At 42.8% G+C, this 24,025-nt stretch overlaps 1 protein-coding gene across 42 annotated transcripts in view; it reads left to right on the forward strand.

The window, feature by feature from the left end:
* The window catches only part of SVIL (supervillin), a 266,599-nt gene that overhangs the window by 241,411 nt on the left and 1,163 nt on the right, over positions 1-24,025 (forward strand). For all 42 annotated transcript variants that reach the window (XM_072651890.1, XM_072651879.1, XM_072651891.1 and 39 more), the window contains 10 exons: positions 1,611-1,755; positions 2,164-2,440; positions 10,114-10,265; positions 11,492-11,597; positions 12,316-12,523; positions 14,712-14,845; positions 16,083-16,238; positions 17,495-17,638; positions 19,216-19,337; positions 22,891-23,046. In XM_072651890.1, coding sequence (XP_072507991.1) covers positions 1,611-1,755; positions 2,164-2,440; positions 10,114-10,265; positions 11,492-11,597; positions 12,316-12,523; positions 14,712-14,845; positions 16,083-16,238; positions 17,495-17,638; positions 19,216-19,337; positions 22,891-23,046 — 1,600 coding nt within the window. The remainder of the gene's footprint in view (positions 1-1,610; positions 1,756-2,163; positions 2,441-10,113; positions 10,266-11,491; positions 11,598-12,315; positions 12,524-14,711; positions 14,846-16,082; positions 16,239-17,494; positions 17,639-19,215; positions 19,338-22,890; positions 23,047-24,025) is intronic.

Below are 24,025 nucleotides of genomic sequence, written 5' to 3' on the forward strand. Positions count from 1 at the left end.
TTAAAAAGTGAACCCAACCCAACAAGTGTGCAGACCTCCTAGATGTAAAGGACAGTACCACAATGAAAAAGCACAGCCCCTCAGTGCATTCTTGGTTTTGCCCATATACTTGACTTGTAGTTCCTCCTGACGACTTCATTTCCCAGGTGATGACTTTGATTTGTCTCCTGCTTGCACTATGAATATGAAACCTAGATTCATTTGTTAATGGCAACTGATCATGCCACATGGGTCACAGCGCCAACAGGAGCCATCTCAAATAGACCATTGGGATGAATGATGTCCCCTGAAGTCCTACTCCACTGACTTATTATTATGCCTTGGAGTTAACTGTAGATTTTCTTTCTTTTTTTTAATAGTTTATTTTTAATATTTTTTTCTTAATTATTGAGTTCCAAATTCTCTCCCTCTCTCCCATTGCTCCCCCATTCATCAAGAAGGCAAGCACTATGGTATCAGTTATGTATGAGAGGTCACACAAGTTAGAGACTCTAGGTTTTCAAAAGCCATTCCAAAGGAAAATAAGATCTGATAGATCTTGCCATACTACAAAGTCTGTACAGTATGGGCCCAGAAAGAGGTTCTATGCCTGTTGTGAGAAAACCAGACTAGAACCTCATCACCAGAAGCCTGGCCACCAGGTTATTGATGTCTACACATGCAACTGTCTGTCAAGATGTAGAGGGATTAAGATCTGGGGCAGTGGAGTCAGAGCTCACACCTCTGAAATCCCAGATCTTTTGATGAATTGAAGACAGACATGGTGAGAGGCTCAACCTTTTCAATAACCAAAAGCCAAAAGACTTTGGAAAATTAGAAATATCTATAATTTCTAATTCTTTAAAGCCAGGTTCATTTGTTGTGCCATGAAAATCACCTAGTGTGTGCATCCCTACATCTTATTTCATTCCTTTCTCTACCTTCTTGTCCTAACATGGAAGAGTCAGACTAGGGAAATATAACTACTTTCAAGAGAGCTTTAGTGCTCATTTTCCCAACCTGACTCTTTCCTGTGTTAAAACAAGAAGGGAAAGAAAGACAAATTCGTAAATTCGCAAAGAAAGGTAATATTATTCACATTGTTCACGTTCATCTTGCTTTTCTCTTAGCTTTGCTCTTTATTCCTGTTGTCTCAAATTGCCTTTCTCATGGGCTTTGAAATTAATATTTTAATCCTTAAAAGTCCATTTTGTAAAATATGGAAATAGACTGAATTAGAGCTACAAGGAAAGACCTCAAACCCTGAGGACATCTATCAATGCGACAGAAAATGTAATTCATTATAAACTGGATCTGTTTTTAGGTTTCAACTAAAGGGACCCCTTCCTGAAAGTAACAGAGAAATCTGCTTTCACGTGGTCACCATTCTATAGAAACTCAAAAGCTCAGCATTGTAGCTGAGTTGCTGTGTCATACTAGCAAATTCCTATTTTGCAGGATAGGGTCTTGAAAACACACACTTAAAATATTCTTGTACGTGGGTGTTACTGCTCTTGTTATCCAAATGTGGGGTTATTGGTATGGGGACTTTGTTGATTTGTATTAAAAATAAATATTAGTAAACTCTCTCCCCCGCTTTCATCTCATCCTCACTTGTCTTTCTGACACAGAAAAGGACAAGGACGACCTGACTGGGCAATATTTGGGAGACTCACTGAGCACAATGAGACTATTCTCTTCAAAGAAAAATTTCTTGATTGGACTGAGATGAAGAAGCCTTGTGAAAAGAACTCCAGCGAGCTCACCCCACAGAAGGTATTGCCTTTGTCCTCATTTACCATTTGGGGGTGTGGTTTATTCAACCCAAAGGGAGGGCACTGAAGCTGAAAATGTTCCCTCTCAGGCTCTTCTTGTAGAACTGTAGAGCGGCTTCTAATTACGTACAGATTCCAGTAGATGAAATCTGTTTCCTTGCTGGGCCCTCCCAGCTTGATAATGAGGAAACTGCTTCATGAGCTTTGCCTGTCCTCTCTTTGGTGGTACGTTGCCTCTTCAGGCTTCCGCTCATTAAAGGTCAAGGTAGCCCAACAAATATATTAGAATGAAGCCTGAAAATGTCTTCAGATGCTGACCTAAGAATAGGTGAAATGATATTGAATGTGAGAGGAGAGCTTTTTGTAGAAATGTGGACAAAGGAAAAGCAATGTCTCTGCTCTCTTGCAGGAAGAGCCTAGGTCTGAGGTTAAGGCCTACGATGTGATGCTGATGGTGCCAGTGCCCCAAGTGACAGTCGGCACCATCTTGGATGGAGTGAATATTGGCCGTGGCTATGGACTCATTGAAGGGGATGACAGGAGGCAATTTGAGATTGCCAGTGTTTCTGTGGATGTTTGGCACATCTTGGAATTTGACTACAGTAGGCTCCCCAAACAGAGCATTGGGCAGTTCCATGAGGGAGACACGTATGTGGTGAAATGGAAGTACATGGTGAGCACATCAGGTTAGTGAATTGTTACATCCTGTTCAAGCTAATAATCCCTTACCTCTAAGACAGACATTGAAAATAGCACCTTTTGGTGTGAAATTTCTAATTTGTGCGATGCCTTATCCCCCGCTGGAGAGGTACCAGGTAACAATCCTACCATTTACTCTGAGAACCATTCCTTTACCTCTTGAGAGGAGAAGAGGTGAAATTTCTGACAGCTTGGCAGAACCAATGGTCTTTGTCCAAAACCCCTCTTTAAGTGGGATTCAGCTTGTACATTTGGCTCTATTCTTTTTTTCTGATTCACACTGGTTTTCTACATATGTATTTAAATTATGTATCTGTGAATTTTATTTTGTGAGTGTATTAGTGACTAGAAAGGTTTTAGACTATATTACTGACTAGAAAGGTTTTAAAAGCATAATTAGATAGTCCACACTCATGGATGAGGACCAAATGAAGGCCAGTGTATGTGCCCATTCAGGGCTGGCTTATTGGTTACTCAGTCTAAACAGAGTTGGGGAGTAGGGGACACAAAACCCAGGAGTGACTCTCTGAGGAGAGAATGGTTGGTAAAGAAGTGGTGATCCTGAGTGTCAGCAGCTTGTTCAAGTTCTGTCATGAAGAAAAAATGAGAAATAGGTAATTAGGACCCGAGCAGAATAGAAAGGGAAAGAGGAAGCTTTGTATTAAAGGATGGGAGAAACTTGGCGGAAAGGAGACCAGCATTTATTAAGTACTTACTGTGTGCCCAGCACTGCACTACCTCATTTGAGCTTGTTGAATGTATAAACATTCTTGTTGGTTCTTGCCAACAGAGAGCAAGAAGTTGAGGTTCCATAAAAATGGAGATGATTATAATAGCAAGGGCTGGATTGGATCTTACATCACAGAGAGGAGTGAAGTAGTTTGAGGAAGCGGCAGTTATACCTGAGAGGTAGAGAGATGGCTCTTTCTGAGGGAGAAGGGAAGGAGGAGAGCAGAGATGCTGCCGCTGCCAGAAAGCCCAGAGCCAGAGAGTCAAGGGAGGTGATGTCAGGTGGCCTGGATTGTGGGGTACCTGCAAAAGTTCCAGCTCTAGTCATAAATGGATTTATTGATTCCTCCAAGACCTGTCATTTCATCATTGTAGTGAGGAAGCAAGTATCTTCTACGCATTCAGATCTTCATCTTAGAGCCTTAGAGATTTGAGGAGGCTGGGAAGGTAAGTACATAAGGCGAGTAGCCAGGATGTGTCAGAGGTGGCCTGTGAACCCAGGTCACCCTGACTTGTAGGTCACTTCATCAATTGATAGATGGTGAAAATTTGTTTGATTTCATGCTTTTCTCTAGCAACAAGGATGATGGCAGGGACTGGGGTAGAGAGAAAGACTTGAGGTGCCCGGATCAGAGGAAGAGAGTTGGTATAGGGACCTGGAAATGTGTAGATCATAACAACAAAGTGGAGAGAGGGGCTTCTGAATGGATTGCCCAGACTTTGCAAATGAGGGATGTAGTGAAGTGAATATTCTAGAGGTGACAATAGGAAAACAAGGCCTCCCCTGAACTTTCTCTTTGAGGGAGCTTTTACTTGAAGTTAGGTATCACTTAATCTGTGTACAATGAGTGGACTTTCTTAGTTGACATGGTCTCCAAGAATGCATCCTTCAGTCATTTCTTGAGAAGCTTCAGTAAAAAGCTGTAGTTACAAAATCTAAGCTTAAAACTTTGTGAACTGAAGATTAAATTTCTTTATGTCACTTCCAATATTGCCTTTTTGGTCTCTCTAGTTGACATATTTAAATGAAAATCTAAAGTGAAAAATCTAAAAATTCCCCAAGCACTTACCAAAACAGAAATCTGAGAGCTAGGAGGAGGAAAGGAAGAAATGTGGATATGATGCCTCTCTCCCATTGATTTCAAAGCACATACTTTGACTTGACAGTTTACTTAAGAGAGATTAGGCTTGAGTTCTATTTAATTTCAGGTCTTGAAGGTTGGAAATGTGATTTCTAGTAACATATTCCTTACAACCTGTGTACAGAAACTTGTTCATTTACAGAGAAACATGTCCTTCTTCCCTAGGCTGGATGGGCCTTGGGGGACCCATTGACAGCCACTGAAAACCCATCACCTCTGACTGGTGCTAAGCAGAACAAACAAACCCTTATCCAAATAGAGATCCGTCTTATATTACGCTCTGTGCTGGTAGGCAGAAGTGAAAGAGAAAAGGGGACATTTGAAGGTAACAATTGACTCTCAGAAGTATGTTATTTGGAGAAACTAAAGAACATCACTCAAATGTATAAACCTCAATTATAAGCTATATGTAAAATGGAAGAGTAAATGTGTCGCTTGGCAAAGGACTGAACAGGCAATACAAGTAGATGTCTATTGATTCTCTTTCCCAGTATGGATTTGGACAAGTGAGGAAAAGGAGTTGAGACCTCCAGCATAGCCATAGTCCATCAAAGTGATTCAGTGGGGGCCAGTATGAAGCCATACTGACTGCCCCACCTGCTCCACCCCAAATCTTTTTTTGTATCACCCCTCTATGGACCAAATGTCCATCGATTAAAGAGCGAGTTCTGGAAACACTTTTGCAAAGCAGTAAACAACTTTAAAAATGTCCAGGTGCTAGAGAATTCAGTCGGAACAGGAAGCATCCAGATTTCCAAAAGTGCCTTTGGGGGACAGCAAAACACAACCGTATGGCATTTGCAGACAATTTCACCATCAGGGGAACCTTGGTTCACTGGAATGACTGTTGATCGATCCAAAAGATGACAGACCCCCACAGGGAGGCAGCTGGAGGTGATTCTAGAAATAAAGCTCTCCACTATAGCACCTTCTGGGAGGGCAGGATTCTGCTGAGGTCAGCTGAAAGCAGCAGCTGTGGAGACAGCTCCCCCACCCTACCCCACCCAAGTTTGCTGATACTGGCCAGGCTGCACAAGAGACAAACCATTATGACCTGAGGGGGTAGGAGCGCTTGTAACTAGATAGTCCACTCACTGCCACAGGTGCTTGATTTGAAGTTCATATTCTCTTCCAGGGGAATGTTGTTCTTGTACTAAATGAAATTTATAGCAAAAAATACAGCTGACATTAAGTTCCTCCAAGGGATGATATGACCTTTGCTCTAGCGAGATAGAAGGTGGTCAAACGGAGCAGTAGAGGATGATCAAAGAATTTCTGGGGCAGGGAGAGGGAGAATGTACTCCTTCTGCAGTTTGGTGAAGCTCGGGGAGCCATTCTCAGGATGTTTTTAAATGCATAAAATAACATACAAAGAATTACAGAGGAAACAAATTATATTGAAAAATACAGTTGTCAAAATAGTGCTTAAAATAAATTCACCAACCCCAGGTTAAGAACCCATGCTCTTTGACATCCCTGCTAAGCGACCATCTGCCTCCACTCAAAGACCTCGAACGCAGCGCTAACCCACTGCTAACCTTAGAAGTTCGTTCTGCTTTGAAGCAGGAACCTATATCTGCCTCTCTGCATCTACTGCCCTGTGTACCTCCTGAGTCCTGGGGCTAAGCAGAACAAAACTAATCCCTCTCTTGTGCAACAGTCCTTCAAATATTTGAAGATGGCAAACTTGTAGCCTCTCTTTCCTGTCTTCTCTAGGCTAAACATTTCTGTTTCGGGCACTTCTCATTTTTAGGAGGTGGGGTTTTTTGGTGCCTTTAAGTTTCTTTTAACTGACCTTGTAGAGTGTTCTGCAGTCCCTTCAGCATCCTGGTGATCATTTTGTGCATAGAATTCCACTTTGTCAGGGGCCTTCCCAAAACAAGCCATCCGGAGCTGAACCTGGTACAGAGAAGCCCAGATGAGATCAGACCAGGGTAGGGTACAGCAGAACCTAATAATAGTTATGAGATCTGGGCTATCCCTGACCAGTTGACCCAGGGAGGGAATTCATGGTCTTTTCATGGTGCTTCTATTTTTCCACCATTGTTATCAAACACACTTCCCAGAGACATCTTGAAAATGCATGTGACTTGAAAGTGTTTTGTCATTGCTGGAAATCTAATAAGGATTGACCATGCTCTTAGCATGCAAGTATCCATGTGATTGTTGCCATAGAGACTGACCTAGAGTTCTTGATAGTGTTGCTCTAGTCAGAGAATCATAGAGTGGGAAGGGACCTTAAAGACCATCTTGTCTGGTTTGTACCCAAGAATGTTCTCCATAGAGTCACAGAATCTGAGAGCTGAAAGGAGCTCCAAGACCAATGGATACTTCACAGAAGATGCTCTCCACATGTGGCCTTTGGGCAGGGGGAGCCTGCTTTGTCCTGAGGTGTCCCCTTTCCCTTTTGGATGGTTCAAATTACTAGTCTCTATTGTTACTTCAATCTTAGCCTTTTGGAAACTGTTAACCTGTATGGATTAAAGAGAAATAAGTCACTAGATGCCATCGGAAAATTGCTGGAGTTGGAGTTAGGAGACCTGGGTTCAAATTTTGGCCCTGGCACACTTCCCAGAACTGTAATTATAATTACAGACAAGAAGGCATCTTGTTGTTCTGAGCTTCAGTTTTCTCATCTGTAAAATGGGGATGATATTACTTAGCCTGCCTCCCTTGCAAGACTGATTGTAGGAAATGTCTTTTTGTAAATCCTAAAGTGCTAAAGAAATGGAAGAGATTATTCTTATTATGAATTCTTAATTTAAAAAAACAACCTTTAAAATATAATTTTGTTCGGTACTTTCCACTGGAACTGTGTGGTGCTCTTTCCTCCTCCTTGAGGGTGCTCTTTCCATGGATGCTGTGCATTAAATCACTTTCATCCATCCATGCTCCTGCCCAAGGATTCCTGTCCTGGAAATCTGCCCTAAAGGATCTACTTGGCACACTGGGGGTCTACCTTTAGTTAGGACTTTGAAGAATTGGATAAAATCAGAAATATTTAAATGCAACCATCAGAGGGTAAATTCACACCGAGATCTAAGTTTGGCTGTGCTGAGACAGAACCAATTTAGAAGAAGTACTGAAAATTCTGTATTATAGAATCTATTTCTCTTAATGTTATTTTATTTCAGTAACTCAAACTAGACTAATAAGGCATCATTTAGTAATAGTCCTAAAAAAAAAATACCACTTTAATTGATTAGGAGCAACAATAATAATAGCCGTTTACATAATGCTTGGAGGTTTGTAAAGGTGCTATATGTACACCATCTGTCTCCTTTGAGGCTCTGTGAGGTGTAAATCCTTCAAGGATCGGCATCTTTAATTTATAGATGAACCTAGTGAAGCTGACTTGCCCATGGTTACCCATCTAATAAGCATGAGAGGCAGGCTTTGAACATAGATATTCCTGAGACCAAGTCCAATGACTGCTACATGCCCACTCCTCCAGGCTTCCTCCAACTAGTAACTGGCATTTAGGGAGCACATCACCATTCTGAAACATATATGACCTTGTATGATTCCCATGGTAACCCTAGGAGGTAAAGCACTATAAGCATTATCCCAGTTTTTCAGATGAGGAAACTGAGGTTTACAGAGCTTATGCAACTTGCCATGGTCATGGAGCTTATAAGTGTGGGAGGTGAAATTCAAACCTCTGTCTCCCCTGATTCCAAGTTCAATACTCTCCCTACTTAGCAAATCAACTATCCCTGTACATGAGGCCCTTGTATTTACATATAGTGGAAAGAGCCTTGAATTTGAGGTCTGAGGACCTAGGCTATGTATTTACCCTGTGACCTGGGCCAAGTCACTCAGCCCCCGTTTAGAGTTCTTGTCTGAATCTTTATAAAATGCAGATAATAAAGCTTGCCCCACCCACCTCGTTGAGAAGTCAGGAGGAGAGGCCTCTGGAAAAACTGAAATTCTATAGAGATGTGAGCCACTTAAAGAACTATGGACATGAGAGATATTATAATGATGATGATGATAATGCAGCTGCTTCTTGAATTGTTAAAGTTGATTGAAAAGTCATGATATTTTGAACACCCTCCCATCAGTACTGTGGACACATTCTCAATTTTTCTACTTTATAAAAAAAACATTTTGCTAAGTAGACTTTAGCACAGCCCCATCCAAACGCTCAGAAATGACAAACAAGTGAAGCAGAGGTTATTAAGAGTTGGCCATATGTCTTGCCAACTCCTTGCTGGGGTTTTTGTTTCATTTGGCTTGCAAAACTCGACATATTCTCCTTTGATGATTCTTGATACTTGGCACTAACTAACCTTTCGTCCACGCTATAAGGGCTCTGAGAAAGTCTCATTCAGATCATTTATGAAGAACCATTTTGTAGATGGACCTTGTGACAGTTGCTTTCTGGAACCTTATAGTAAAATGGGACGTATCTTCCCTTTCCCCCTCAAAACTCGGCAGAGATGTCCCATTTAACTATTACTTTAAGCATTTGATTAGAGGGAAGAAATCCAGATCACACGAAAAGATAGCATACAAAATTATTGCTGTTGGTTTTAGGATGGAAACACAGACGCAATCATCCTCCATTTACCAGTCAATCCCTGAATTGGCATGCGTTGGTTGTGTACCTTACATGTGCCAAGAACTTTGCTATTAGAGATGCAGATCCACAAGTGATGGTCCCTGCCCTGGAGCCGCTTACATTCTACTTGGGAGATTATGTGTGCAGCAATAAATATAGGGTTAAAGCAGTATAGGGATAAAATAAATACAGTGTTAGGGGGAGGGGCCAGTAGTTAAGGAAATCTAGAAAGGTCATTTGTAGGAGGAGCAGAGGGAGAGAGCCGCAGTATCCTAGATGCAGGGATGAGAAGTGAGAGTACTCCAGGTGTGTATGTGGCTACGTGTCTATCTGTGTGTGTGTGTGTGTGTGTGTGTGTGTGTATGGGTACTGGGAAAGGAAGAGGAAGAAAGGACCATTGTCAGGGACTGGAGCTAGCTTGGATAAGAGAGAGGAAGAAGCTGTGTCACCCTCATTAAAATGAGCTCTCTGGAGGCCTGAAATGATGATACATATGATCTCAGCAGCCTTTTACTAAAATGGTCCGTTGACTGGCGGAGCTGTAATGACTGCTGTTTCAAAGGAATGCTCCAGGGCTGCTTTATGTATTTTTTTTAAATCACATGATTATAAAGGAAGGAATTCCAGACCTTTTAATGAAATCCTGACAGCGGCAATAGAACTGTTCCCTTTTGGTCAGAACTTGGAAACTCCTCGTGGTTTTTGCTTTGATTAATATCCTCTTTACAGGATAAATGATGTTCCTTTGGCCTCTCCCCATCCCTGCTATTGTCCTTCCCCATGTTATTCAGATGCTATTTAATCTGGTGCCAGAGGGGTGTAATGTGGAAAAACACTGTCTATTTGGACAGTGCTGGTGCCGTGGTAAAAGCTTTGATTTTGGACATGCACACACAGAGCTCTGTGCTGATTCCGTCAAGTGGTGTCAGGTGTTTTTCTCTGGGTATTAGGAAAGCCATGCAGATCGTTTTTCTTGGGTTTAGAGGCTCTGGGTGACTTAGCAAGAAGTGAGGTGCTTTTTTTTCATACTATGATTTATATTCTCTCGGATATATAGACGGTTCACTCTGGTTGCAAGTAAATTCTCCTCAGCCTTAGGCCTGAAGGCTGTTTCTGCCCTGTTTGTCATCAGTTCGTGGCTCTGGAGATGGAGGCGATTGATTTGCTCTTCTTTCCTCGGTTGTCAGCTGAGAACCTGAACCTCTGCTGCTCTGTGTTTTTGCAGTTGGGAGTCGGCAGAAGGGTGAGCACCCGGTCAGGACGGCCGGCAAGGAGAAGTGTGTCTACTTTTTCTGGCAGGGCAGACATTCGACCGTGAGTGAGAAAGGCACGTCGGCACTGATGACTGTGGAACTGGATGAAGAGAGAGGGGCCCAGGTGAGCCCCAGGGGACGGCCTCTAGCCTGGTGTGAATGTACGATGTTATCACTCCAACTGTGTGTGATCCAAGATTACAACCTAGTTTTTCATATTTTCTATTATCAACATAACTGGAGAATAAATCAATCTCTGAAATAGGATCATAACACTTGAGATGAAAGGGACCTCAGTCATAGACTTTATTGCAAAGTCAAATCTAAATGCCCCTTTGGAATAACCATAATATTACTCCCATCCTTTAGTACTAGTTTAAAAAAAAAAGTAGATCTTATATATTGGAAAAGGAAACAAATGCTTTTTCTATCAAGGATATGGAGCCAAGCAAAGAACGTTTCTGGGAAGAGGTAGGGAAGAGGACTCCCCCCACCAAGGTAAATTAGCAAACACATCCAGTCTTCCAAAGACTTGAGATCTGTCTAAGAATATCCCACCCAACCGTCATGAGATTACATCAGGCATATGTGCAAAGTTGAAAATGGTGAGATTTTCCCACTGTGAAAATGTATGTGAAAAATAGTTTTTAGCAGGGGTTTGCATTTGAATCTGTTCCCTATACTGGAGGACTTTGGTTGTAATTTTAAAGAGTGACTGTATTTATGATCAGACTGCTGTAAGGATGAAATGAGATAACGTATGTAAAGCGCCTTACAAACCTTCATTGCCAGCTATGAGGATGATGGTGATTAGTATGGGGGACAAAACAGAGCTGGATATTTTATGTGGGCCTTGAACGCCATCATTTTAACCTCTTTTTGTAACATTTAGAATATAGAACTGTAGTTGAGGTGTTGGTTTTTGATAAATTACATGAATTGGGAATCAGACTTCAGATATATTAAATACTGCCATGGAATAGCAGTAGATTATGCAAAATGGTGCAAGCGACTGCTAAACCACCTCAGAGTGAGAAATGCTTCCTCCATCTTAGGGCTCTTAGGCCCCTAGGCTCAATAAACAATTTTCTCCTTTAGTGTGCAGAGCCTTGCCAAAAATTATGAATGAATTGACTCAAGCTGAACATTATATATGGTGCTGCTAATGCCTGATCGTGGGCACTGCATTAACAGGCAAGGAAAGGCGGCCCTGTGGATGACACGCAGTTGTAAGCAGGCCCCTGGAGTGATGAATACAGAAATGTTTTTTCTCCCCAAATTGTTAAATTAGTAGTCGGCCATTCTCATTATTATGGAGTGAATTTTTTAAAAATTTGTTTAAATTTCCAGGTTCAAGTGCTTCAGGGGAAGGAGCCGCCATGTTTTCTACAATGCTTCCAAGGAGGAATGGTTGTACATGCAGGGAAGCGAGAAGAAGAAGAAGAAAATGCACAAAGTAGATCATTTTTACTGTTAGAAATAAGATGTTTTTTTCCTCTTGGAAGCTATTTTTATAAGAAAGAGAGATTAAGTCTTAAGCTATTAAAGCTTAAAACTGCCCTAAGAATTTGGGGATGCCCTGTGTAGCTGTGGCTTTGTTGTGGAAAGCCTCGTAATATTTGACTTCAGAATCACCTTTGTGGGGAGCTTGCCATTCTCTTAAGAGTTTGCTTCAGGATTAGACTCAGAACATTAGAGGTGGGCAGGTGAATTTTGGGGATGGGCTCCAGGATATAGAGAAAGTGATTTTACCTCCACCAATTCTGACCTTTTTGGAGCTCCCTCACCCCTGGCCCCCAAAAGCTCACCAACAGCAACAACTGTGGGAGTTCTGTTTCTTTCTATTTCCTTTTAGTCTAGTTTCCAAGCACCTTTTTAAAAAACTTCTGATATATTAGACTATATCTTTTAAATATAGAGTTTCTCTGTTTTATGTCTTTTTATTTGTGTGGGGTCCTGGAAGGGGAGGATCCTTGGCCAAATAAATGATCCAGTAAGAACACAGAGCTTCAGAGCCCCAGGTGAGCTAAGGGGGCAGGACACCCAGGCCTTGCTCCACATTTCCTCCCGTCAGTCAGTCGTAATCCTCAGCCCATGGTTATGTCCTGGTAGGTACTGGACTGGGACTCATTAGTTCGCCAGGGCTAACTCTGTACTGACGGCACCCCCTACAGGTGACTGGAGGTTGTACTGTGTCCGAGGAGAAGTCCCCACTGAAGGGAATCTGCTTGAAGTTGCCTGTCACTGTAGCAGCCTGAGGTCCAGGACTTCTATGATTGTTCTCAGTGTCAATAAAGCCCTCATGTACCTTTGGCACGGGTGCAAGGCGCAGGCCCACACGAAGGACGTTGGGAGAAATGCCGCGAACAAGATCAAAGAGCAGTAAGTGGTTGATGACTTCGTGTTTTAGAAGGGAGGAAAGAAGAAAAGGAGAGGAAGGGAGAAAGGGAGGGAAGAGAGGGAGGGAAGAGAGAGAAGGAACCAACCAGCCTTCACCATTCGAATGATAGTCTTGGCTTAGCTGTTGCTTCAGTGCTGCCTTTCTGAAGGGGAAGGAGGGGGGTCCCAAGAAAGTAACCAGGGAGTCCACAGGTTTTTGGTGGGTACACCCATGCTAGTGTAGAATTTCAAGGTTAAAGAGACCTCAGGGTCTTTCTCATCACATTTGAAAAATCATCCCCATTGAGGCTTACCGAACAAGCGGTCCTCCAGCATCTGGTTTAAAGATCTTCAAAGATGAGCAGCCTGTTACCTCCTGGGATAGACCATGTTACTATAGATGCCTCAACTGTTAGGAAGTCCTCCCTGACACCATGATGAAATTTGCCTCTCTGCAGCTTCCAGCCACTGTTCCTGGTTCAGTCCTCTGAGGCCAGGCAGTCCTTCTGATCTTTAGAGAGAGCTATCATGGCACTGGGAAGCTTCTCTTCTCCAGGCTCAACATTCCCAGGTTCAGACTGAGGTAGCTGGTACCTACCTACTTCCCAGTTTTTTCATATTTGACAAGGGATGTTGACAACATGCTTTCAGAGACATGTGCAACTCGGTAAAACCCTGAATTTTAAAAACAATACCAGGTTCAGTTGTAGTCACCAATAAGGGGTTCTTAACCTGAGGTCTTTGATAACTTTATGTCAGTATAATTATTTTTCTTTGCAGTCTTATGTATTCTATTTTGTGCATTGAAAAATATTATTCTAAGAATAATATTGGGCAGCTAGGTGGTGCAGTGGACCTGAGATCAAATCCATCTTTGTGAGCCTGGGCAAACCACTTAACCTCTGTTTGCCTCATGTTCCTCATCTGTAAAATGGGGATAATAGCACCTATCTTCCAGGGTGATTGTGAGGATCAAATGAGATAATTATGAAGTGCTTAGCACAGTGCCTGGCCTATAGTAAGTTGTAGTAGTAGTGGTAGTAGTAGTAGTGGTAGTAGTAGTGGTAGTAGTAGTAGTAGTAGTAGTGGTAGTAGTAGTAGTAGTAGTAGTGGTAGTAGTAGTGGTAGTAGTAGTAGTGGTAGTAGTAGTAGTGGTAGTAGTAGTAGTGGTAGTAGTAATAGAAGTAGTACTAGTAGTTGCTGTTGTTTTTTGAAACAGTCCATATGCCTCATGAGACTTCCTAAGGGTTCCATAACACAAAAAGAGATTAAGAACTCCTACTCTAAACTTACAAAAAGTAAACAGTTTCTGAGGATTAATCCATTTGACTTGGGCCTAGTCTTTGGAGTGAGGTACATTTCCACTTAGATGCCCTCCTTTTTTTTCAGTCTCAGGTAGCCCTTGACTTGCAAGACTGGAGATCTACTTTTTTTATGAAGTTAAAGGATCCCTTTCTGAGATTTTTATTCTAATACTTAAAATGTCTAGCTTTTCCCAGACAGTAGAGCAATAAAGGTATTTCACCCATCAGAGAGTATGAGGCAACTATTTGATTTGTCAGGCACTAAGATGAACCCTTTCCAAGAAAAAGAATTGCTTTCTCTGGCTAAGAGAACAGAGGCAAGGCAATCAGGGCTGATTCCAAATAAGGATCAACTGGGATGAGTCACGGTCTCCTGCTGAGGAGCCCTGAGGAGTTGACAGACCAAAGGATAGTGGGGAGGCTTCCAGATTACCCTCATCTGACTCCTTCTTCCAGGAACACCTAAGCAGCTTAGCTTTACAGGGGACAGGTCTGGTGGGAAGGATTAAAGCTGTTGTTTTTCCAAGGTGTCACATGGAATGAAACGTTTTTCCTAAACATTTCCCTTTAACACCTTACGGTATTTTATAACTCTATCTCATGGCAAAAGTGATCAAAAGTGACTGGCGCTTGGAGAATGATCCTGAAAAGGATTTGAAGAAAGGGCTCCAAAGACTCCCATAGGTTTCTGCCATCATCACAAAGCTGAAGTCCAGGAGCCAGTGGTAGCCCAAAATAGATCAATAATTCCTTTCAGGGAAAATTGGATCATGCAGCTGACCAGGGTGTGGTCAGGCCAATCCTTAGGTTTGGGCTTTGGGATTATTTGGGCTGTTGATGCATGTATCAAGGTATGAACAAAGTCCTGTTGGGTTTTCTCCCTGCAGATGTCCACTGGAGGCGGGCTTGCATAGTAGCAGCAACGTGACAATACATGAGTGTGATGAAGGGTCGGAGCCATTGGGATTTTGGGATGCATTAGGAAGGAAAGATCGAAAGGCATATGACTGCATGCTGCAAGGTAGCCTCAGCATCCTTGTCTGTAAACTGGGGAGAGTTCCCCTTCCTCCACATACCTCTCAAGGTTGTCAGAAGAGTAGTGCTTTGGGTGAAGCAACAAATGTTAGTTAGCAGCAGCAGCAGCAGCATTATTCTTGTGCCCGTCGTGTGCCAGTGTTGTGCTGAATGCTAAGAGCTGTATATTAGCAATTTGACTGATTGCAAGAAAAGAACGGAAAGCTTGGGAGCTGACCCAAAGAAACTCCTGCTCCTGGTACCTTCTCTCAGCCCTGCCCCATTTCTTCCCCCACCCCCATGTCTCAGCTACTCCCTTTTTTCGTTTTTGCTGCCAGACTGGAGCAGACAGGATACACTCAAGTGCTTGAATAGACTAGGGAGCTGCCCTTGAGAGTTTTCTGTGCCCTGAACCTTCAGTGGTGCCCTATTGAGGCTCACCCACTAAACTTGGCCAAAGAACTGGTTTGTGGAGCTTTTTCCACCTGCTCAGATGATCATTTCATTTCCTAAATTTTCACGAACATCAACCATGTCATACCAGAGTCAACTTTAGACATGGATTCAGGAGGAGCTGCGTTCAAATCCAGGCTGGGACAAGTCATTTAATCTTTGTGAGCCCTAGTTTACTCATTTCTCAAGATGGGTACAATAAAACCTGTAGTAACTACCTTGAAAGGTCGTTGAGACTCAAAAGAGATGTAAATCACTTTGGAAACATTTTATTTCTTTTAAAGACTGGTTCTCCCCCTCTTGCCCAGGCTAAAATGTAGGGGCTTCTCGCAGACCTAATTCCACTACTGATTGGCATGATAGACTTGATGTGCCAGCCTGAGTCAGTTACTGCCTCCTCAGGCAGTCTCTGGTGTCCCCTTGATCCCACTCACAGGGGCTTACCATACCCATCTTAGTGCATACACCCAATCTGTATTGCTGTCTGAAGTTCAGAACTCCTAGACTCACCTCCCTAATGTCCAGGATTATTAGCATGCACCACCATGCCTGGCACTTTGGAAACTTTCAAAAAGACTATATATGTGCCAGTTACACAAGTACAAGTCTAAAGATCAGACCCATCATTATCCCCCATTACAAGACTCAAAGTCACGTCACTCTTATTTTGAGAGCCCCCATTTATACAATCAGTAGAAATGTGGCTGTTTCTTTCTTTGTCACAGTTAAATAGAAGTGGTCAATGTCTATCTCTTGTCTTCAGTTATTTTGTTGTTCTTTTCCTTTCAAAGATCCTGGAAAGTTTAATTTCACGCCCCGCCTGTTCATCCTCAGTAGTTCATCTGGAGATTTCTCAGCCACCGAATTCATGTATCCTGCTCGGGATCCTTCTGTGGTCAATTCCATGCCCTTCTTACAAGAAGATCTGTACAGTGCCCCACAGCCAGGTAGGATAATCTGAGTGCTATGACTATTTCTGAACAGCAGTACAGAAGAACTAAAAACACAGCTAAGCTCCTGGGCACTGAGCCATCAGGTAGGAATTCCTGGGATCTGGTTGGAACTAGGATGGTCTTATTCTCCTGCAAGAGGCAGGATGGGACTTCTTTTACCCTGATCCCCACCTTATGCCTGCCTCTCCACTCCCATTCCTTAAACTTATTCCCATAAATAGATATACACCCCACCCTTCAGAATCATTAACAAATTGAACCTCTATAAGATGGTACGTGGAAGGTACCCTCACAATCCTGATTTGAACTAGGGGTCTAGAAAAGAAAAAGACTGTATGCCCCACTTGATCCATTCTCCTTTTCTTCAGAGAGGACTTTGGACCTAGGAGAGATCGCTAAAAATAAAACAAAAGCAAAAACCAAATCTCAGGGGAAACTAAGTTCTAAGTGAGCCAGTCATGGAGTATGTTAGACATGGAGTCAGGATCTGGGTTCAAATTTTACCTTTGCCCCATCCTTCCTGTGTGATTTCACAAGTCTGGGCTAACAAGAGGGGAGACCTCGATGACTTCTGAAATCCATTCTGTCCCTACACCTGTGATCCTAACGTCTTAGCTGCTGTATTCAGATCCCCAGTGAGCAGTATTAACAAGAATTAGCTCTGTCCTTTGTATGAAAAATAAAAAGGCAAATTTATTAGTTTAGTGGCACATTAATGGAAGGGACAGAGGAGGGCAAAGGAGAGGAAGACTTGGCGAGGAGGGGATGGGCAGGATAAAGACTTTTTTTTTTAAAATACATCTTTGGCTCTCTCATGGTCTCAATCTTGTTTAAAAAGAAAAAAAAGACTGCCCAGAATGTAAATCATAATGGCCCTGTCATGTGTTAGAACTAGAGTCAGCAACTCCTTCAACCTGAATGCCATCAGTGAAGATTGGCAATGCTCATGGTACCCCCTGGCAGGCCTAAAGCATAATTAGAAAATAGAGAAAAGAAAGGGAGTGGGAGATGAGGGGAAGAAAGAAGAAAAAGAGGAGAGGCAGTTTGGTGGACCATGATAGATTGCCACCAGTAATTGTAGGTGACTGGCACCCTGCATTAGCTGGCCCCTATCCCAAGGAGGCTTCCAATAGCCATGGCTCCCAAGGGCATCCTCTTTGCCTTCCCAACTATCATATATTTTGAGAAGAAGGCAAAGTCACTCCACCCTGCAAAATGCAGTAGGTGACTTTTTGCCTTCTTCTCCACAGCACTTTTCCTCGTTGACAACCACCATGAAGTGTATCTCTGGCAAGGGTGGTGGCCAATTGAAAACAAGATCACAGGCTCTGCCAGGATTCGCTGGGCCAATGACCGCAAGTGTGCCATGGAGACAGTGCTTCGGTACTGCAAAGGTAGGTGTGTCTCTCAGACGACATTGTGTAGAAACACTCTCTGCTGTGACATGGGACAAGGTGGAGGCGATTGGGATTCAATCAGGCCTATCAGAGCAGAGTGTTTATCATCTTAGCACTCACAACCAGTGGCTAATACTCCAAGACAGCTCTATGGAACTTTGGTACCAGTCTACAGCATGAACTCCTTCCCTTTGTCTTATTCAGTGCTTTTGTGCTTAAATCTGTCAGAGCATTGATAAGCTCTGGCAGTTTATGAAAATTTTCTTTTACATTTTTAGGCTTATTTCTTTTGAGAATAGAGATTTCCAGATTTCCAGCATGATTATGAACCTCAGTTTTATTCTTGTGTGGAATGAGGGCATCCACCTTGCAATACCAGTGGTGCAGTGGATAAAGCACCAGTGCAGGAGTCAGGAGGACCTGAGTTCAAATCTCACCTCAGACACTTGACACTCACTAGCTGTGTGACATTGGGCAAGTTACTTAACCCCAATTGCCTCATCCTGGGTCATCTCCAGTCATCCTGATGAATATCTGGTCACTGAATTCAGATGGCTCTGGAGGAGAAGTGAGGCTGTTGACCTGCACAGCCCTCCCTCACTCAAAACAAAGTCAAGTGCAAGTCATGTCATCATTTCTTTGATGGCATGGTCTTTCTTCGGCAATGAAGGATGAACACACCAGAGGTCCAAATCCACATTGTAAAGTGTTCTGAAGTGGTTAAGACCTTGCTGCACTCAGGATTAAATCATCCTGTGGGATAATTAAGCTATCAGATAACAACTGTAACAATAAAAGTAGTATTTAAGTAGAGCATCAGGGTTTGCAAAGCACTTTAAAAATTGCTCATTCTTTCCTCACCACAACCCTGGGAGGTAGGTGCATGATATTACTGTCCTATTTTGCATATGTAGAAACTGAGGCAGAGAAGTTGCTAGTTGCCCAGGGTCACACAGTTAGTGTCTAGAGTCATAGGTGAACTCAGGTTTTCTTGAACCTGAGATCCAGTGCTCTATACACTGAACCACCCAAGATGTAGGGTGTGTCTCATATTTCACTGTCCTTCATCTAGAGTTGGAAAAGAGGTAGTCACTGTGGATAAGATCATAAGGTCAAAGACCCTTTTTAAAGTGAACATTTTCAGCATCATTCATTGTGATAGGTTCTGTTCCCAAGGCTTTCCACAAGAACATACTCATCTGATTATCACTCAGTGTTTCAAATACTAGAGAACTGTGCAGAATTTCATTAACTTAGGCCTTCAGTAGACAGCCTTAACTTCAGGGCCATCATCAGGATGATAGGAGACCCTTCATAACTTTATGAAGCCCTAGGAGAACATAACAGAGATGCCTGCTCTCTTTCAGGGTTCCATCAGATCTAATAACATGTTGGGCATTGTGGGGCAAAAAAGGGGGAGACATAGGCAGACCGTATTTTGATAATTATCTGATGTTAACTTTCCCCTTAAATATTTGATTAGTGATCAACAATGATTAAGAGTAAAATACTAAATGAGCATGTTTTTTACCCTGTTAAGTATATACTAACATTTATGTTTTTGGTCATGACAGGAAAAAATGTCAAGAAACCCCCCAAATCCTACCTTCTTCATGCTGGTTTAGAACCTCTGACCTTCACCAATATGTTTCCCAGTTGGGAACATAGAGAAGACATTGCTGAAATCACAGAAATGGTGTGTCTGCCGTCCATTGATGAGGGATGGTTGTGTTGTTCAGGAGGAGGTGGGAGGGACCCTTTCATTCCTGCTTACAGCACAACAATATTCTATTACATGGCATGTCCGGCATCACACAAAGTCAGAAACAGAAATTGGATACATCTCCCTGGCTCTCAGGCTGACCCTCCATCCACTATGTATTCTATTAGGTTCATATACCAAACTTGGTTCAACCATTCCCCAATTGATGAACACCTCTTAGTTTCCAGTTCTTTGCCATCCACAAAAAAAGTCAGCAGAGAAAGTGTAGAGGGAGGTTGGTGGCCAAAGCAAAGAGTCAAAAAACTCACAGGAGAGATAGGTACTGAGAAAGGGAACTGTCGTTAGAGAGGATGCCTGTCAAGCACCATGAGGAGGAGGATACATGAAGATAACCAGAGAGTCAGAGGCAGAGGAAAGACCTCCAAAAAGTTGTTGCAATGCAGTTTTGTATTTCCATGTGACAGTCTTCAAGATTCTCTTCAAATTCAGTTCCCAAGTATAAAACTGCATTTACTGGTATTAAATTATGTTAATGTGTGCTGATCTCATAAACAAGATGACAGCTGCTCCTTGGATCCCCATCTCTTACCACTTGGTCCAGCCTTACTCTTGGTAGAAGTTTCAGGCCAGGGTGGAAAGTCAGGTGACATCAAGACAGCCCAGTCTTGCCTGCCACTGCCTATGGTGTCCTAGCTGCTAGCTTCTGGCAGCATCCAGTTGGCTGGGCTCTGTTTAGCCTTTGTTCCCCAATTTCTATGGACAAGGGGACACCAGGTGCCCACCTTAATTTGGATAAAATAGGCACTAGGGCTTGAGGGAGGTGACCAGACTGAGGACTTAGAGCTAAAACAGACCTTGAGGTCTTCACCCTCCACCCCTCCCAGTTTATAGATGAGAAAACTGAGGGTCAAAGAGGTCCTGACTATCTGTGTGACCCATGGTCAAAACACTTAACCTGTCTGACCTTCAATTTCCTCCTCAGTCAGATGGAGATAATAGTGTGCTTGTAATACCTACTTCCACAGCTTGGCTTTGAGATTCCTATGATAGAATGTTTGTTAAATGTTTGGCTAACTTTTTAAAAATTATTCTATACATACTTCCATTTATCAGTTCTGGATGCAGATAGTATCTTCCTTCATGTGTCCTTTGCAATTAACTAGAGCATTTATTTATATCCTGATTTAGTAGTATTTTATTTTTTCCAAGTACATATAAAGACAATTTTCAACATTAATTTTTGTAAAATTTTGATTTTCAAATTTTTCTCCTTCCTTTCTTCTTCCCTCCCCCCTTTCCAAGACAGCAAACAATCTGATATAGAATATACATGCACAATCATGTTAAACATATTTCCACGTTAGTCATGTGAAAGAGGAATCAAAACAAAAGGGAAAAATAACAGGAAAGAAAAAACAAGAAAAAAGTGAAAATAGTTTGCCTTGATCTGCATTCAGACTCTGCAGTTCTTTCTGTGGATGTGGATAGCATTTTCCATTATGAGTCTTTTGGAACTGTCTTGGATCATTGTATGCTGAGAAGAGCCAAATCTATCATAGCTGATTATCACATAATGTGACTGTTAATCCGTTCATGCAAGTCTTTCCAGGTTTTTCTGAAGTCTGCCTGTTCACCATTTCTTACAGAACTGTAGTATTCCATTATATTCCTATACCACAATTTGTTCAGCCATTCCCCAATTGATGGGCGTCCCCTCAGTTTCCAATTTTTTGCCACCACAAAAAGGACTTCGATCATTTTTACATATGGGTCCTTTCTCCTTTTTTTATGATCCCTTTGAGATAGAGACCTAGAAGTGATATTGTTGGGTCAAAGGGTATGCACAGTTTTATAGCCCCTTGGGGCTTAGTTCACATTGCCATAGTAACTTTCTATGTTCAGAGCTCTTTTCTGGGTTTTGCTCATTTTTTAGCCTATGAGCTAAAAGTTGAGTTCTGCTCCTGGGGCACAGGGGGCATTATCCCAAGCTTATTGCACTCGGGGCCAGGGGTCTGATCACGCCTTTCTGTGCTGGGGTGTCAGGTGTTGGTGACTTGCCCACTGTGCTGAGGTGGTACAGCCTAGTCGCACCTGTTGTGCCAAGATTCCCAGGCTGGAAGTTTGCCTTCTCCATTGGGGCTGAAGGCCTCACAGCTGACCTGCTTAGCCTGCTGATCTAGGACCAAGATGCCTCAGTTGCTGGTCTGTGCTGTGGCTAAGAGCCTCCTGCTGGCTTGCCTGGACAGCACCTGCACTGGGCTGCATTCCCCTTTTATTCAAGTGAGACAGACCTTTCCTGAAGTCCTTCTGAGTTATCTTAAGCTGGGAAATTGTTCCGCTCTATCTTTTTATGGGTTCTGTTGCTCCAGAAACCATTTAAAGACTGATTTAACATTGCTTCTGAGGGATGCTGGGGGGAGCTCAGGCAACTTGCAGGCTTCTCTCTGCCATCTTGAACTCCACCCTTGGTAAACTTTTAAAGGCACCCAGCAAATGTCATTTATTGTCATTTGTACTGCCAGACACAGTTCTCACAGTTAATAGGTGCCAGAGATGGGATTCAAACCCAGGATCTTCCCCTCCAAGCCCCACACTGCTCTCCCTCAGCTCTCCCATATTGCCAGCTGCTGCCGCCCCTCAGAAGGTGCATGGGCACTTCTCAGCGGTGGCTGTGGCTGCAGCAGCTCTTGGCTAGCTGAAGGTGGACATAGGCAACTAAACTACAGTGTTTGCTATCTGTAGCCACCTTCCATTGCAAGCTCTTTCTCAGTAGAACTCATTAGTCTGCTTTTTGATTCGGCAGGGGTTGGTGGAGAACATCCTGGATAGAGGGTCAGCCTGAGAGTCAGGGAGACTCCTGTTCAGTGTCTGTTTCTGACTTGTGTGATGCTGGACATATTATTTAACCTCTCAGTGCCCCGGGCAATTGACAGGCAACCTTTGGCAATGTACCAGTGAAATCACAGTCAGTCCCTTCCCCTCCCCACCAAAAAATGTTCTATAAAGTGAAAGCTGTTCCTACCCAACCAGTGCTTCTGCGCAGTGTAGCACAGTGGTATTTTTTCTCACTTCAATCATATCTCTCTCTCCATATATACATACACACATATATCTATATATAGATATACATATTCATATATATGTATGTGTATATGTAATCACAAATATCTGTGTATACACATGATTTTATTTATGTATGCGTGTATACACACAAATATATAAACATGGTGTGTGTGTGTGTGTGTGTGTGTGTGTGTGTGTGTGTGTGTGTGTGTGTGTGTGTGTGTGTGTGGTTAACCTAGCTGAAATCTGAACTGTACCACACTGTCTTTCTGGAATTCCTACACTTTTCTCCATTCCAAAGTTGGACACCTGATATGGGGCTCAGGACCAATGACAGAAAGGAACGGATGTGGGCACTTGGTGTCCCCTTGCCCATAGGGCAGTCCCTGGAGCAGCTTTTATTTTAAGCTTTGGTTCTCGGCTCTTGCTTTAGGTCTTCATTCCCCCCTTCTTCTTTCTCCAGGATGCAGAAGTCTCTAATCAGATAATCCTTGTGGAAGACGTGTTAGCCAAGCTTTGTAAAACCGTTTACCCACTGGCTGATCTCTTAGCCAGGCCCCTCCCTGAAGGAGTTGATCCTCTGAAGCTTGAAATTTACCTTACTGATGAAGACTTTGAAGTAAGTGATTCAGGGGGTAGGTGGAGTAGTAATTGAGTCAATCACCAAGCATTTGTTAAGTATGTCCTGAGTGCCTGTAGCAAGGTTGATGACACCAAGGTGTATAGAGCACTGGGGGCAGAGACAGGAACACTCCTCTTCCTGAGTTCAAATCTGGCCTCAGACACTTAGTAGCCTTGTGACCCTGGGCAAGTCACTTTACCCTATTTGCCTCAGTTACCTCATCTGTAAAATGAGCTGGAGAAGGAGATGGCAAACCACTCCAGTATCTTTGCCAAGAAAACCCCAAATGGGGACACGAAGAGTCAAACACAACTGGAAGAATGACTGATTCAACAACAACAAAGGAGCAGCTGCAGTGCTTGGCTCTGGAGATACACAACAAAAGTGAAACCTCTGCTCTCAATGAGCTTAACAGAAGAGAAAACGTATACATACACCAAGAGATACCTGGTAGTAGAGGGTGGGAGGGCCTTCTACAGAAAGTGTCCCTTGAGCAGAATCTTTAAAAAAACCAAGGATTCCAAGAAATAGAGGGGAGGGGAGAGAGGAGCATTCCCAATATTGGAAGGGTAGAGGTTTGGGATGGAGGATCCCAAATAAGGAATAACAAAAAGGCTAGTTTTATTGGTCCAGTTCATGTGCAGAGAGGAGTCATGGACAATGAGGCAGAAAAGATTATCAAGGGCTATGTTTTGAAATTTTAAATGTCAAATGCAGGCATTTGTATTTGATTCTAAAGGTAATAGGGAGCCATCAAAGTTTATCGAAGGGAAGGGAGATGTGACCAGAACTCTGATTTAGGAAAATCAATTTGGCAGCTACATAGTTGACGGAAGAAGAAAGAGAGGAAGAGAATTTGCCCAAGTAGTAGCTTCTTCCAGTAATAGTCCAGGCAAGAGTTAGTGAGGGATTGAATTGGGGATGGCAACTGTGTGAATGAAGAGAAGGGGCCCAATGGGAGAGGCAGAAGTTGTAG

Source organism: Notamacropus eugenii, chromosome 3 (assembly GCF_028372415.1).
Source record: "Notamacropus eugenii isolate mMacEug1 chromosome 3, mMacEug1.pri_v2, whole genome shotgun sequence".
In the NCBI taxonomy this organism is placed as follows: Eukaryota; Metazoa; Chordata; class Mammalia; order Diprotodontia; family Macropodidae; genus Notamacropus; species Notamacropus eugenii.